Below are 13,924 nucleotides of genomic sequence, written 5' to 3'. Positions count from 1 at the left end.
GACATCAACAAGACATTTTTCTCCACAGAACAGCTACTCACAGGATATTTTCTCTTTTTTGGACCATTAAATCCCAGTAGATCAGCAGTTTTTGAAATACTCAGAGCAGCCTGTCTGGCACCAACAACCATGCCACGTTTAAAGTCAATTAAATCCCCATTCTGATGCTCGGTTTGAACTTTAGCAAGTCGTCTTCACCACATCTAGATGCCTAAATGCATTCAGTTGATGCCATGTAATTGGCTGATTAGCAATTTGTGTTACCAAGCATTTGATCAGGTGTGCCTAATAAAGTGTCTGGTGAGTGTACATTGTACATTAAATAGAACAGAACCTCGTAAATACCTGCTCCTAGTGCTGCCAGGGAACTCGCTATGCTTCTAGAGGCACAGGCATGGCCCTCTTACATCCTTTGTAGTGCTATGAGCCTCACTGACCAAGTGACAGGCAGCTGCATAGCTTTGTCCAGTTGAGCTATCCCCCCCCCCCCCCCCCGCTTTACAGTAGGAGAACGAAAGATGTATTTGGGTCCTCTGGACAATCACCTGGCTCTAAGCTCCTGCCACATTTGTCTTGTGGTGATCCAGTTCTGATTTTGACATGCAGATTCACTAAGACCCCTTTCACATGGAGCGGATCCATCCGAGGAGATGAGCTGGCAGATGACAGGCCCTGTCTGCTCCGCTACACAGAGCAGACAGGGACGGAGCCCGCTCTTCTCTATGGCGCGGCCGGATGGAAACAGTCATTTGATCCGACCCACTGGATGGAGGGCATATAAATCGCCATACGCCTGTTTTCAGCGAATCTTGTCGGATCAGATGCCAGGCAGGTGTCAGTGGTGCCATCTTTGATGTAATGTCAGAAGCCCCAGCAGACAATAAGCTGTCACAGGGCTGGGCCAACTGGGTAGGCAGAAGCAGAAACTTCCTTGGGTGCTTCAGCAGAAAGTGGGGCACATAAAGAGCAGGATCTGCAACCTATGCTGCTGATGTAATTCACTACTTATGTGGGTGGGGGTGCTCTTTGGCCTATTTGATTCGGATGCTCAAGCACCTTGACCTGCCTTTTCTCTATAGCAAGGGTATTGAATTACAATTCACCGAGGTCCAGTCAGCAAAATTTTCTTCCAGAAGAGATCTGAATATCAGGTCGGTACCCATGGCGCCTTTTTGCATGTGCCAAACCACTTTTTGCTGCAGCACCATGCGGCTTGGTGAGGTGCGATTTTGGGGGAAAAAAAAGGTCAAGGACTTCTTTCTGCGTGTTTCTTGCGGGTAATGCAGCCCATTAAAATGGGCTGACCTACCCATGACATGTGCACCTAATGCACATGCACAAATCTCAACCCATTCTTACATCAGAGTCCTCAGTCCCCACTTCACATCACAGCCCTCTCCCTCTTGATGAGTATCCTCAGATCCCCCTTTACATCCACCCCACCCTCCACTACTTTCACAGCAATGTTCTCGCACTTCCGTGACAAACCCCCCCCCGCCCCGACAATACTATCTTCTGCCCCTTTTTTCATCATCCCCCCACATTACTGTCCTCAGTCCCTTGCCCCCCCCCCACATTACAGTCCTCAGCCACCCCACAATACTGTACTTAGCCCCCTTCAAGTTACTGTCCTCATTGCCTCCCGCATTACATTTCTCAGTCCCCCCCCCTATTCACAGTCCTCCGCCTCCCCCAATTTACTGCCCCCCCCCCACTGCAGTCCCCAGTCCTTCCTTCACCTTAATGTCCTCAGCTCCCTCCACATTACAATTATCAGTCCCCCCCCACATTACAGTCTTCACCCCCCCCCCACTTTAATGTCCTCAACTCCTCCCACATTCCAATCCTCAGCTCCCCCATACATTCCAGTCCTCAGCCCCCCTACATTACTGACTGCAGCCCCCTTCACATTACTGCCCACATTGCCCCCTACATTACATTTCTCAGCCCCCCCCCACATCACAGTCCTCAGCTTCCCCCAATTTAATGTCCTCAGCCCACCCCCCCCCCCACCCTTTACAGTCCTCACTCCCCCACTTTAATGTCCACAGCTCCCTCCACATTACAATCATCAGTACTCCCACATCACAGTTCCCAACCCCCACTTTAATGTCCACAGCTCCCTCCACATTACAGTCATCAGTCCTCCCACATCACAGTCCTCAACCCCCTCACTTTGATGTCCTCAGCCCACCACATCACAGTCCACAGCAACTGCAATTTAATGTCCTCAGCCCCCCCCCCCCCCCATATTACTGACCTCAGCACACACATTCCTCAGCTCCTATTCAACTTTTCATACCTGTAACTTTGCCCCCTCCCTCACTGTCTTGCCTTACACAGACCGAAGATGGGAGGGAGGCACAGCATGTCTGGATGGAGGGCAGGTATTACAAAATCCTGATTGGTTGCTAGGACGGCCCTTCATCCTAGCAACCATTAACCTGCTTGTTAACCTCAGGCAGCTCCGCCCTCCATCCAAAACTGTCCCACCTCCCGCTGTCGGCTCTGTGAGGATTGCTGAATGATGGCAGGGGGAAGAAAAGGCTGCTAAATGGCGGTACTGCGGTGGTCCGAATGGGATAGTGACGTGGTCTGCATTTGGCCACGGTCTGCAATTTAGTGATGCCTGCTCTATAGTATTCCTCTTCACTTTTCCTTAGGCAGCTACATAAAAGGTTATGTACGGGGGTGAAAGGAAGAGCAGAGGAGCTAGGCCAGCACAGATAGTCAATAAACACTCCAAGAAATTAAGTGGGCCATAATTTGCAAGGAGGGAGGGGCTAGGGAATTGACTCTTCCTGAAGAAGTCAAGTTCACTAGCAAGTTCAACGGAATATTACAAGTCAGTAAAAACATTTTAATATGCGTTATGACGTGCACTATGGTGTAAACAAGCCCTGAGCATTTATGGACCTCTAAATTTGTGGATATGATGTATCCTTTAATAGCTGAGACAGATGATAGCAATATGTGTGTCATTGCCTTACTTGCATTTAAAAACACTGCGACATTCATACTGGCTGCTTCAGCGCCTATCCATCTTTCCCTACACTTCAACCTGTTTTTTTTTTACAGCTCATATCATCTTGCCTAAAATAATATAAAAGAAAATAACCTAAAGCCCTAAATTGTGCTTGAAGTATCTTAGTACAGCTTATATGTTTTATTAATAGAGCTGCTAAATCCCAACTTCCTCGCTTCTTCATTTATTAATTTGCTCTCTGATTCAATGTGAGACAATATTTTTCACTTAGAATAGGAGCTGCTTCTCACATTAAATATTGCAGACACCTATGAATAAAAACACATTTTTGTGTTAATACGTGGAGTGTTTGTTTGTCTCATGCACTGTGGCTAAAAACAGCAATGTGATCTGTGCTTAGTGCTCATCCACCATGAAGAAAACTGAGAATTATAATTATAATATTATATTATAATTCAGCCAGCATCGATAAGGAGTCACCTAAGTCCACCATCTATGTCCCTTGCCAGCACTGTTTTCAAACTGAATGGTAGTCAGTCCAGCATTACAGGTTTGCCCAATGCGAACCAATGCAGACTTAGCGTGCCGCTCAGGCTCTGTTGAAGTCGGGTGTATATGGATCTTTGAGCACCCGCTCCTGCTATGGCTTGTACAGAAGAAAAGGATCCCTGTAGCTGCACATCCATGCGGTCCCAGAAATCAGTGTGAAAGTGGCAACCTCAGCCTGGACTGCAGCCTGGCATCGCCCCCAACGCGTTTCGCTCTGCACCCCGGAACTTAGTCATGGGGAAACCCACGCTAGCCAATCATGTCGCATTGACGGCATTCTGTGGACTCTCTTTTGGGTCCTGAGAGAACCCTCCACTGGACAGCAAATAGGAAGTGTTCACATCATGCAGACAGTGATGTAGAGGGGCTGATTTACTAAAACTGGAGAGTGCAAAATCCAGTGCAGTTGTGCATGGTAACCAATCAGCTTCTAACTTCAGCTTCTTCAATTAGGCATTGACAAATAAAACTGGAAGCTGATTGGTTTCTATGTAGAGCTGCACCAGATTTTGCAATTTTTAGTTTTAGTAAATCAACCCCCCCAGAGATTTAGATGAATAAAAAGGGACATTTAGGTCGTTTTTTACATTTCCATCTATAAAATAATATTTTTTCTTTGGCTTTGCCTAGTTTCTGTGAAAAGTTGATAAGCCCTCAAACAAAGACAATCATAGAATTGTTGGGTGGACAATATTTCTCAAATCTATGGTGACCGAAAACAATATTGGCCAACCATTTTCAAAAGGGTCTAGTAATTGGCCATTCTCAGGGGAACCAATTATTAATCATTCTTAAGGGAATCAGCTATTGGTCTTTCTTGGGGGAACCAGTCATTAGCCATCCTTGGAAGAACTATTGATTTGTCAGAGGAATTAGTGATTGATCATTCTTAAGGAAACTAGAGATTAGCCATCCTTGCAGGATTAAAAAATGGTAATTCTCAAGAGAATGCATGGTTGGTCATTCTTGGGGGGAACACATGTCATGTTGGATATTTTTGGCTGCCCACCATTGTTTAACTTAGGATTGGGCTACAGCCAGTGTTCTCTGACTAATGTTTCTTCTATTTATAACAAGATCTTTATTTAAAAAAAAAGATCTTTCAGCTAACATGTCTGCACATCAAACCACCATGTAATGCTTAGGGTCAGCTGTTGTTTGCATTGTTTGCATTCCACTACCCATATTTTCACCAAGGGGAGTTCTGGTATGCCATGTTTTCTTACAAGCACAAAGAATAGGCACCTTACGTGCTCTCTTTGAGGCACCAACCAGGGATGAATTGGACCTTGCTGCCCTCTGATGACTTGGGTAGCCCAAACAGCAACTGAAAAAATACAAACAAAACAGGGCACTATTATCCAAAGGATACTTTATTACAAATTGATAAAATACATACAAAGCATGCAGGTTCACAACATATCAAGCCAATAGCTTGTGGCACAATGGTTAGATGGTTTGTCAAACCAGGAGTGTGCCAATGCCAGAGAGATGCCGTCCAGGATCCAAATCGGCTTACGCGTTTCTAGGGTCAACCCTCTTCCTTAGAACCAAATGACATAAGCCGACTTGAATAACTTCTGGCATCTGACTGGCACTTGAACATTCCAGATCTGATGAACCATTGTACCACAAGCTATTGGCTTGATATGCTTTGAACCCGCATAGTTTGTATGTAATTTATCGATTTGTAACTAAAGTATCAATAGGATAATGCACTAGGCCAATGCACCCTCTTTTGTTTGTATTTTTTCAGATGCCATGTTTTCTGTCCACAGTGTGGCAACACACTACTTTGTTTAAAAAAAAAAAAGAAGATTTTCGTGTCATGACCTTCATTTTTTTTTTTTTTAACTTCTTAAAATATCGGCAGTTGATAGTGCAGGTGCACAAAAAAGCATCAAAAGTGATAGTTACCATTTAATAGTTTCATCGCAGAGAAATAAGTCTCTGAGAAGATTTCATCTCCTAATCAACGTAGCAGAAAGCTCTCAGGAATTGCAGTGTGGGCGGAGGCACAGACAACATATTTATTGCCAAGATAAAATACTAACAGATGTTGCAAGGGCAGGTGATGACATATTCTTTAAGCTGAAAAAATTCACATTCAGAGATGACTTTATTAATTTTTTTGTGTATTCCTAGAACATTTAAAGGCTTGTTTAACAACAATGTGTGTATGCCACACGTGATATAACCATTGGGTGCTGGTCAGGAAATTATCAACATACTTAACTCCTAATGTCTTGATATAGGTCAATGTTTTAAAAGGAGCTTTGCTAATTGCTATATGAGGGCTCTTACTCCTCCTTGGTAGCACCACACCTTGTGTTGACTGTGCTTCAACAATCATGTCTCCCAGCACAAATCTATGGGTGGTCCTTGTGGATAAAAGCAAGCAATGCTATGGACTTCAACCATCACCTGGGACAATTAGACTTAATAGGTGGTGATGAGGAGTACCTCTGACAGAATAAGGAGATTGTTGCCTTGCTGGACTGGTCCCTCGGCAAAGAGGAAAGGATCCAAGTACTTAATTTGCACGACTGATCTGCTGGCTCTCTGTAAACCTATCATCATTATTCTTAGGGAGACACCTACACACCTATAACCACCCTGTGTGTCAGTGAAAACAACAATTGCTCTAAAATGGTATGGACTCCTGTTGACAGATGTTCAAGAGGCTATTTGATCCCCGCCTGCAACTTAGCCGGCAGCTGGAGCTCCCCACCCACTGCTTATACCATTTACTGAACCCGATGAACAGCAGCTCTTCTGTATTGCAAGGGCAGTGTAGATCACCCAAATAGGAACGCGTCTTCTTCAGAATCTTTGCACTGATCTGGGAAAAACAGCCTGAATGCAGTCCAATGCATGGGGAAAAGGGAAGTTTTAGCTTTCAAGTACAAGAGCCCCAACTGCACTAACAAGCACACTATGAACTATGCAGATCCGAAAATGTAACCATGAGAGGATAGACTAGTTATTGTCAACTTATGAACTAAAGGGGGCCTCAAATGCGGCCCCTTACATCAACAAAGGGCCACACATAATGCTCATAATGAGAGGGCTGTCAGAAACTGAAGACCTAATAGAGGAAATGAGGGTGAGAGGGTGTGGGCATGCTCGGGCCGCGGGTTGGGCACCAGGGGGGTAGATGTTTGAGCATGACTTCCAGCTCCTCGTTGCTTTTTTGTAGCATGCAATACAAATATAAACAAAAATGTCAGAAAACAGGGTACCTCTAAGGGTAGTAGATGAAGAGATCACCCCTAGTTACAAAATAAGTAAATAATAAGGAAATCTAAATCCAAAAATGTATTCTATTGCAGCTTATCAGTCCTTACATGTGGCTGGATGATTTGTATTTTCTCAGGCTTATTTTCCTTTATTTTACCTGGTGATCTTGCCAGTAACATGGCTTACTCACTGTATTGCATATATGGAGAAGCAGAATATCTCCCTCTCTCCTCGTCTCCATATCATAAAGGGGAGGCATTCTGTACTTCATATAGGTGGACTGGGCAGGACTGATAACACTGCTTTAGATTTGATTTTCTGGCATGATTAACAGGTATTTGAAGGTGGCCTGGTCTGATGAATCACATTTTCTTTCACATCATGTGGATGGTCCGATGAGTGTGGGTTGTTTACTGGGGGAAGAGATGGCACCAGGATGCAGTATGGAAAGAATGCAAACCGATGGAGGCAGCCTGATGCTTTGGCCAATATTCTGCTTGGAAACCTTGGGTCCTGCCATTTATTTCAATGTTACTTGACACATACCACCTACCTAAACATTGTTTCTGGCTACATACACCCCTTCATGAAAATATTCCCTGATGGCAGTGGCCTCTTTCAGCAAGATAATGCACCCTGCCACGCTGCAAAAATGGTTCAAGAATGGTTGTAGAAACAACAAGTTTGAGGTGTTCGCCAATTCCCTACAATTTCTCCAGATCTCAATCCAATCCAGCATCTTTGGGATGTGCTGGAAAAACAAGTCAGATTCATTAAGAACCCACCTCACAATTTGCAGGACTTGTTACTGACAGCTTGGCGCCAGATACCACAGCATACCTTCAGAGGTCTAGTGGCATCCAGTCCTCTATGGGTCAGGGCTGTTTGGAGGCAAAAGGTAATGTTTTGGCTTGACATACTCAATGATAGGTGGATGGTCGTAAGGTTATGGCTGACATATAGACCCCTTTAAGATAAGAGATATATTTTATGTTACTACGGGTGATCTTCTCTATATTTTATGCATTTGTTTTATATTTATTTCATCTTATATAGAGGTGGCTACCAGAAAGAGCATTTACAAATCTTGATATGAAAAAAACATATTTAATATACACATTTAAAGAATAAAGAAGCTGCGCTAAGTGAGAAACATAAATGATATATGTATATGATCCTCATAAAGTCCCATAAACCGTAGAAAGATTATGTGCAATAATGTGAAGTCCAAAGAAATGTCCAATGATTCCTCAGAAAAAATATTGTGAGATATATACTGCTTACCAGAAACAGTAAGTAAATAAGCCTGGTATAAGAAGATGCTCTCAAGACCAGCTGCAAGATCCCAGATAGGCTCTCAATCAAACGATTCCGGGCCACAGACGATGCGAAAAGCTCAACAGGCGTCACTCACGTGTATATATAAGAAAATATACATAACATAGCGTGATACTGTATTGACTAAGGCACACACAGGATATATACCCCTTGAGTGAGTGTGATTAGATGAGTGCTAGATATAATAGGAGACCACCACCAACATCATATTCTGCTTACCAGAAAGAATGAATAAAAAAGTGATAGTAGACAAGACCCAGGTGAACGCTGTCAAACAAGCGGATTAAATCCGTGACTGTATCCACCACCGACATATACACTGCTTACCAGAAATTATAGTTTTATGATGCCAAAGAATCAACCAGGACATACACTGTGTTCCTCAGACTCCCAGACAAGACTGATCCCGATCAGAGGAAAAATCCGAGGGCAGCCCGCATTCAATATCAATGGTCATAAGCAAAAAACAAAATGCTCCATAGTGTAAAACCATTTAACGTTTAATGCCATAAAATAAAGATTACACTTACAAAAATGCAATAAGTAAGCGCTGGATCGAAGCCGCCGGCCGGTCAGCTTCAAACACCCGCCCTCACGCCTCGCACAGGTGACGTCAGCACGCCGCGACCGGCGTATGTTTCGTCAAAACTGACGTTCTCAAGGTACGTATGATAGGTGGATGGTCGTAAGTTTATGGCTGACATATAGACCCCTTTAAGCTAAGAGATATATTTTATGTTACTACGGGTGATCTGCTCTATATTTGCTGCATTTGTTTTATATTTATTGCATCTTATATAGAGGTGGCTACCAGAAAGAGCATTTACAAATCTTGATATGAAAAAACATATTTAATATACAAATTTACATATGCTACAAGCTAATAAAAATCATGTCAAAATATACTTCCTAGCAAATATAAAAAAATAATTAAAGATGTGCTCTGGCTGATAACACACCAGTTTCCCTTTACACGTATCCTTATTTATGACACTTAGGTATCACTAATGTCCAAAGATAAAGGTGTCTCTCGCTGTAAATATATTAAATATTCACACCACCAATACATTAGAGACTCGGTAGTAGATCTTATTCTTCAGTTATTTTACAAGCTGTTAAATCTTTAATTTTTTTTTTTTTTTAAGTTAAACTAAATGTATAAAACATACGGCTTTAGAGACAGGCATCACATAATAGACTAAAATAACAGGATATTTTAAAATTCTAAATGTTTTACTACTGTTTTTTGGCAATGGACTTGCAGAAGATAGAAAGGACACCTTAATGGCCTCTGAAGGTTTTTTGTGATGTCTTTTGCATGTGTCTGATGGAACGCAGCCATTTTCTGCGCAGGGTTTTGTGTCTCGTTCAGGCAATAACTCTAATTTCTGCAGGATTGTCTGTTTAGTTGCTGATGACAAAGGAAAATCGAGGAAATCTGCTTTATTTTATGGTGCGTTTTGTCGTTTACAACTTTGTTTTTCAGTTTCGCGTGACACTATGACCTCATCTTGGTCAAAATTGTTTTACCAGCAATGGTTTGTGTGTGCAGTAAATGTGATGAAGTTTGCATTTGTGTCCACAGGTCCACCAGTACTACAGCTGCTTGCCTGACGATAAAGTCCCTTATGTGAACAGCCCTGGGGAGAAATCAAGAATCAAACAGCTTTTGCATCAGTTGCCTCCTCATGACAATGAAGTAAGTAATGGGGGTTCAAGGCAGGACCTGAACTATTTTACTTTTTTCAATCAAAGTGGAACTTTTGTTGGGAAAAATCCTCTCCGTCCTAATTATATACATTTTAAGGATTTGGTTAAACCTCATTGCAAATTCCTGCCTGATTTTCTTCTAAAGATACCAAGACAGGAAATTTCAGTACCCTCCTTAAAGCAAAACATGACAAGAAAAAAATAAAAATGAAAACGAAAACCAGCATTTGCTGCAACATTCAGTTTCAATGCAGATATTATTCCTGCAGTACTTTTTTCTGCTACTAGATGTCCTCACTGTGATGGTCAGCACTGTTCAACCCACTTACTTTGAGCCAAGGTCATCTTGGACCTATCCCAAACTGTGACTGGACAGTAAAAGGAGAAGCAGCACAGCGATAAGCTTATCTTATTCTCACTTTGCTCTCTTCCTATCAGCATCCAGCTTCTTTTTTTTTAAACATCTATTTATTCATCTTAGGAATAGAAATATACAAAACAGAGCCGTCTGGCCATTCTCTCGCTCATAAAAAATGCAAAATAAAAAAACACATTGCCATAAATACAGGATTGGTACAAAACCAAAAACACAACCCCCAACCGGCGCTAACCTTGCTCAGAGCACCAACTTGAAGCAGGGTAAATATACAAAATAGTAGTCCCATCCATGATAAAACTAAGATCTTAAAGTATTTTAATAGAAGGGGGAATAGGAATGGGGGGGGGATTCAACAAAGGACAGTAAATCAAACCATGCTACCAGTATCACACCTTGAAATACGAAGCAAGAGGTCAACAGAACATAATATGCATCCTAGGCAGCAATCATGGCGGAATCAGTCCAGATGTCCCACTACCAGCATGCTTCTTGTCAGTTCATGAACTGATTGGCTCCTGGCACTGCTTCTTCCTCTCTTCTCCAGCCTTGCTGCACAGGGATTTGCAACAACTGCTATGTAATGCATATCTACTTTATTTAGATTTAATGGATTGTTTAGGCATGACCCTACTCTGCGTGGTTGCCAGTAAGATACAAATGAGATGGTAACAGGTGTAGCATGCTTAAAATTAACCACTTGTCGACAGCCAGATATTCGGCGGCAGGTTCCCACGAAACAACGTACCTGTGAGTCGCTTCACGGGAGTGATCGTGGGGGCGCGTGCCCCCATTCGCCAGCAGGGAAGCTGATCTGCATGGCCAGTGGCCACGAGTGCTGCCGGGCTCCCGCGATCGCTTCCCATGAAGGCAGAACGGCAGTCTGCTGTTCTAAACACAGCAGTCCGTTGTTCTGTCAGCAATCAACAAAGATCCCTGTGTTAATTCCATAAGCCTACCCCCCCCCCGCCATTACAAAACACCCCCTAGGCATACATTTAACCCTTTGATCGCCCCTAGTGTTAACCCCATTCCCTACCAGTGTCATTAGTACAGTAACAGTGCATATTTTAGCACTGATTATGTCACTGGTCCCCCCAAAAATGTCAGATGTCCGATCTGTCCACCGTAATGTCGCAGTCCCACTAATTGCTGATCGCCGTTATTACTAGTAAAAAAAATAAAAATTATGTAAATTTTTCCCCCTAGTTTTTAGACGCGAACTTTTTGCGCAAACCAATCAAAATACACTTATCGGGGTTTTTTTTTACCAAAAATATGTAGCAGAATACAAATTGGCCTAGAATTATAAAAAAAAAAAAAAAATGATTTTTAACTTTTTCTTTATTGGGAATGTTATATAGCAGAAAGTGAAACATTTTGTTTTTTTGTTTTTTTCAGAATTGTCGCTCTTTTTTTGTTTATAGCACGAAAAAATAAAAATCACAGGGGTAATCAAAGACCACCAAATGAAAGCTCTATTTGTGAGAAAAAAACGAACATCAATTTTATTTGGGTACAGCGTCGCACGACCGTGCAATTGTCAGTTAAAATAACGCAGTGCAGAATCGCAAAAAATGGCCTGGTCATTAAGGGGGAAAATCTTCCGGTCCAGAAGTGGTTTAAAGTGTAATCTTCAAAAAAATGTATTTACAAAATTGTTTGTTATTGGTCCTTTAAAGTGTTACTAAACCCACAACAGTAAAATCAGTGTTTGATCCTGTCCTCTCTGATCATCTCCTTCTTCCACTGACTCCAAAAAATATCCTGATATTTATAGAGCAAGGAGTCAGGCTGCACATGCTCAGTTTGGTGTGTATTGCTAGGGTTTTTTTTTTTTTTTCCTTGGGAGAGTGCATGTGATTAGCACAGGGCCAATCAGCACTGACCGGACAGAGGGTCAGGGGTCTTGCATTCTCATAGGACAATTGTTGGATAATGAAAACTCCTACAAGCTTTAACTAGACACTGATAGATGTCAGAAGAGCTCTAGCTGCTGATGAAAAAAGGTATTTAGCAGTTTATATTTACTAAAATATTTGCATTTCCATGTTCTATGTACTGTGAGAGACCAGATATAGAGAATTCAGGGTCCTGGGTTTAGTAACACTTTAATACGAGTGGAGTCTTCCTTTAAAAGAGACTCTCAGACTAGGCTACTAAGCTAGGAGTTTTTTAAAAGCTGAACTAAAAGACACATAAGAAGAGATAAAAAACAGAGATGAATGCAGCACTGTATTTATTAACAGATCATTAAATGTATTTTTTGAAATGCAAGCAGGGTAAGTACCTGAATTAGACCTGGTATTAGTCTCTTGCAGTCCCTGTGCAGCGGGGCTAGAGTGTGAAAGGAAGAAGCAATACAATGAGCCAACCAGTAATGTGCTGACATTAAAGTAACTATAAAGTCTAAAGTTTTTTCTTTAACCTAATGCATTCTCTGTATTAAGGTGAAAAGAAAAACCTTCCAATGTGTCCCTTCCCCCTCCCTAACACTTACCTGACTCCTGTATTGATCCAGCACCTGCAGGTCTCCTCTCTCTCTCTCTTCGAGGTTTCACTGGCTTTGCTGAAAGCAGCAGGGGCCATTGGCTCCTAATGTTGTCAGTAATATCTAGTAAGCAGAGAGCAGGGGGTGGGGCTGAGCTGCGCTGTGTGTGTCTATGGGCACACAAAGCCTGACTCAGGAGCAAGGATGCACATCTGACCCCATAGCAAGCGGCTTGTTATGGGGACAGACAATGAAGAGAAAAACCCATGATCACCGGCCAGGGACCCCAGAAGAGGAGGTCCAGGGCCACTCTGCGCAAAACCAGGTAAGTATAATATTTTTATTATTTTATTTATTTAAAAAATTTAATTTACAAACTGTTTAAACCTGCTGATAGGAAGAAAGAGCAGAATGACATAGAGATGGACTCATCGCTGTGCTGATTCTCATTTCACTGGCCAGTCACAGGCAGGGGGTGGGTCCAGGATGACCTGAGCTCAGGGGAAGTGGGTTGAATGATGCTAGCCATCAGACTGAGGACATCTAGTGGCAGAAAAAAGTGCTGCAGGGGAATTTTTTGGATTGAAGGTGATCGCTGTAACAAATGTTGGTTTGGTTTTTATCTTTCAGTGTGCTATTCTTATCTTTATCTTACTATTTTTGGCTGCCGTTCTGCTTTAACATCTGCCCAAATTTAGCAAGATATACACTTGACTTTGGAAATTTCTTATGCCCGCTGAATAATAAGCAAATCAGAGAGTATCCGTAAAGAGCTTTCTGGAACATTGGTTGACTAAGCTCTTGCTCAGATTGTCATTGTGAATTAAGTTTCAAAAACAGATATGTCAGCCACACACAGCTCAGCAGGGAGGGCTTACCACACAGTCAGCCTACCAGCAGGTGGGGGTTTAAATTGCATTTTCTGTTCCTGATCACATGCTGTTCTTTCTGCACTGCACTACGTTCCTGAATTGATGTCATGCAGAACATTCTCTCTGATGTATTTATTGAGCTGGAATATATCTCTATTTAAAATGATACTGTTCAATAATTATCAACAGTTAATAGAGAGAGGAAATGTTTCTAACATCCAGTTTAAAAGAAGGATTTTGTGGCGAAATACCAGGTATAAAAGTTTTGGAGACAAATCATGGGACTGTCCCTGAAAATTGTGACACAACAGTTATGATGCTGATACTAAATTTGAAATGCACAGAAAAGTACAGCTTGCAGT

The 13,924-nt window shown here is 42.2% G+C and overlaps 1 protein-coding gene across 2 annotated transcripts in view; it reads left to right on the top strand.

Moving 5' to 3' along the window:
* PRICKLE2 (prickle planar cell polarity protein 2) overlaps positions 1–13,924 on the top strand; it is a 462,431-nt gene that overhangs the window by 362,215 nt on the left and 86,292 nt on the right. For both annotated transcript variants that reach the window (XM_082265402.1, XM_082265403.1), the window contains one exon: positions 9,699–9,812. In XM_082265402.1, the coding sequence (XP_082121528.1) occupies positions 9,699–9,812 (114 nt within the window). The remainder of the gene's footprint in view (positions 1–9,698; positions 9,813–13,924) is intronic.

This window comes from Pelophylax lessonae (genome assembly GCF_965119305.1).
Source record: "Pelophylax lessonae genome assembly, chromosome: 8".
Classification (NCBI taxonomy): Eukaryota; Metazoa; Chordata; class Amphibia; order Anura; family Ranidae; genus Pelophylax; species Pelophylax lessonae.
Note: the sequence above shows the minus strand (reverse complement) of the source record. Positions and strands in the feature narration are given on the sequence as shown.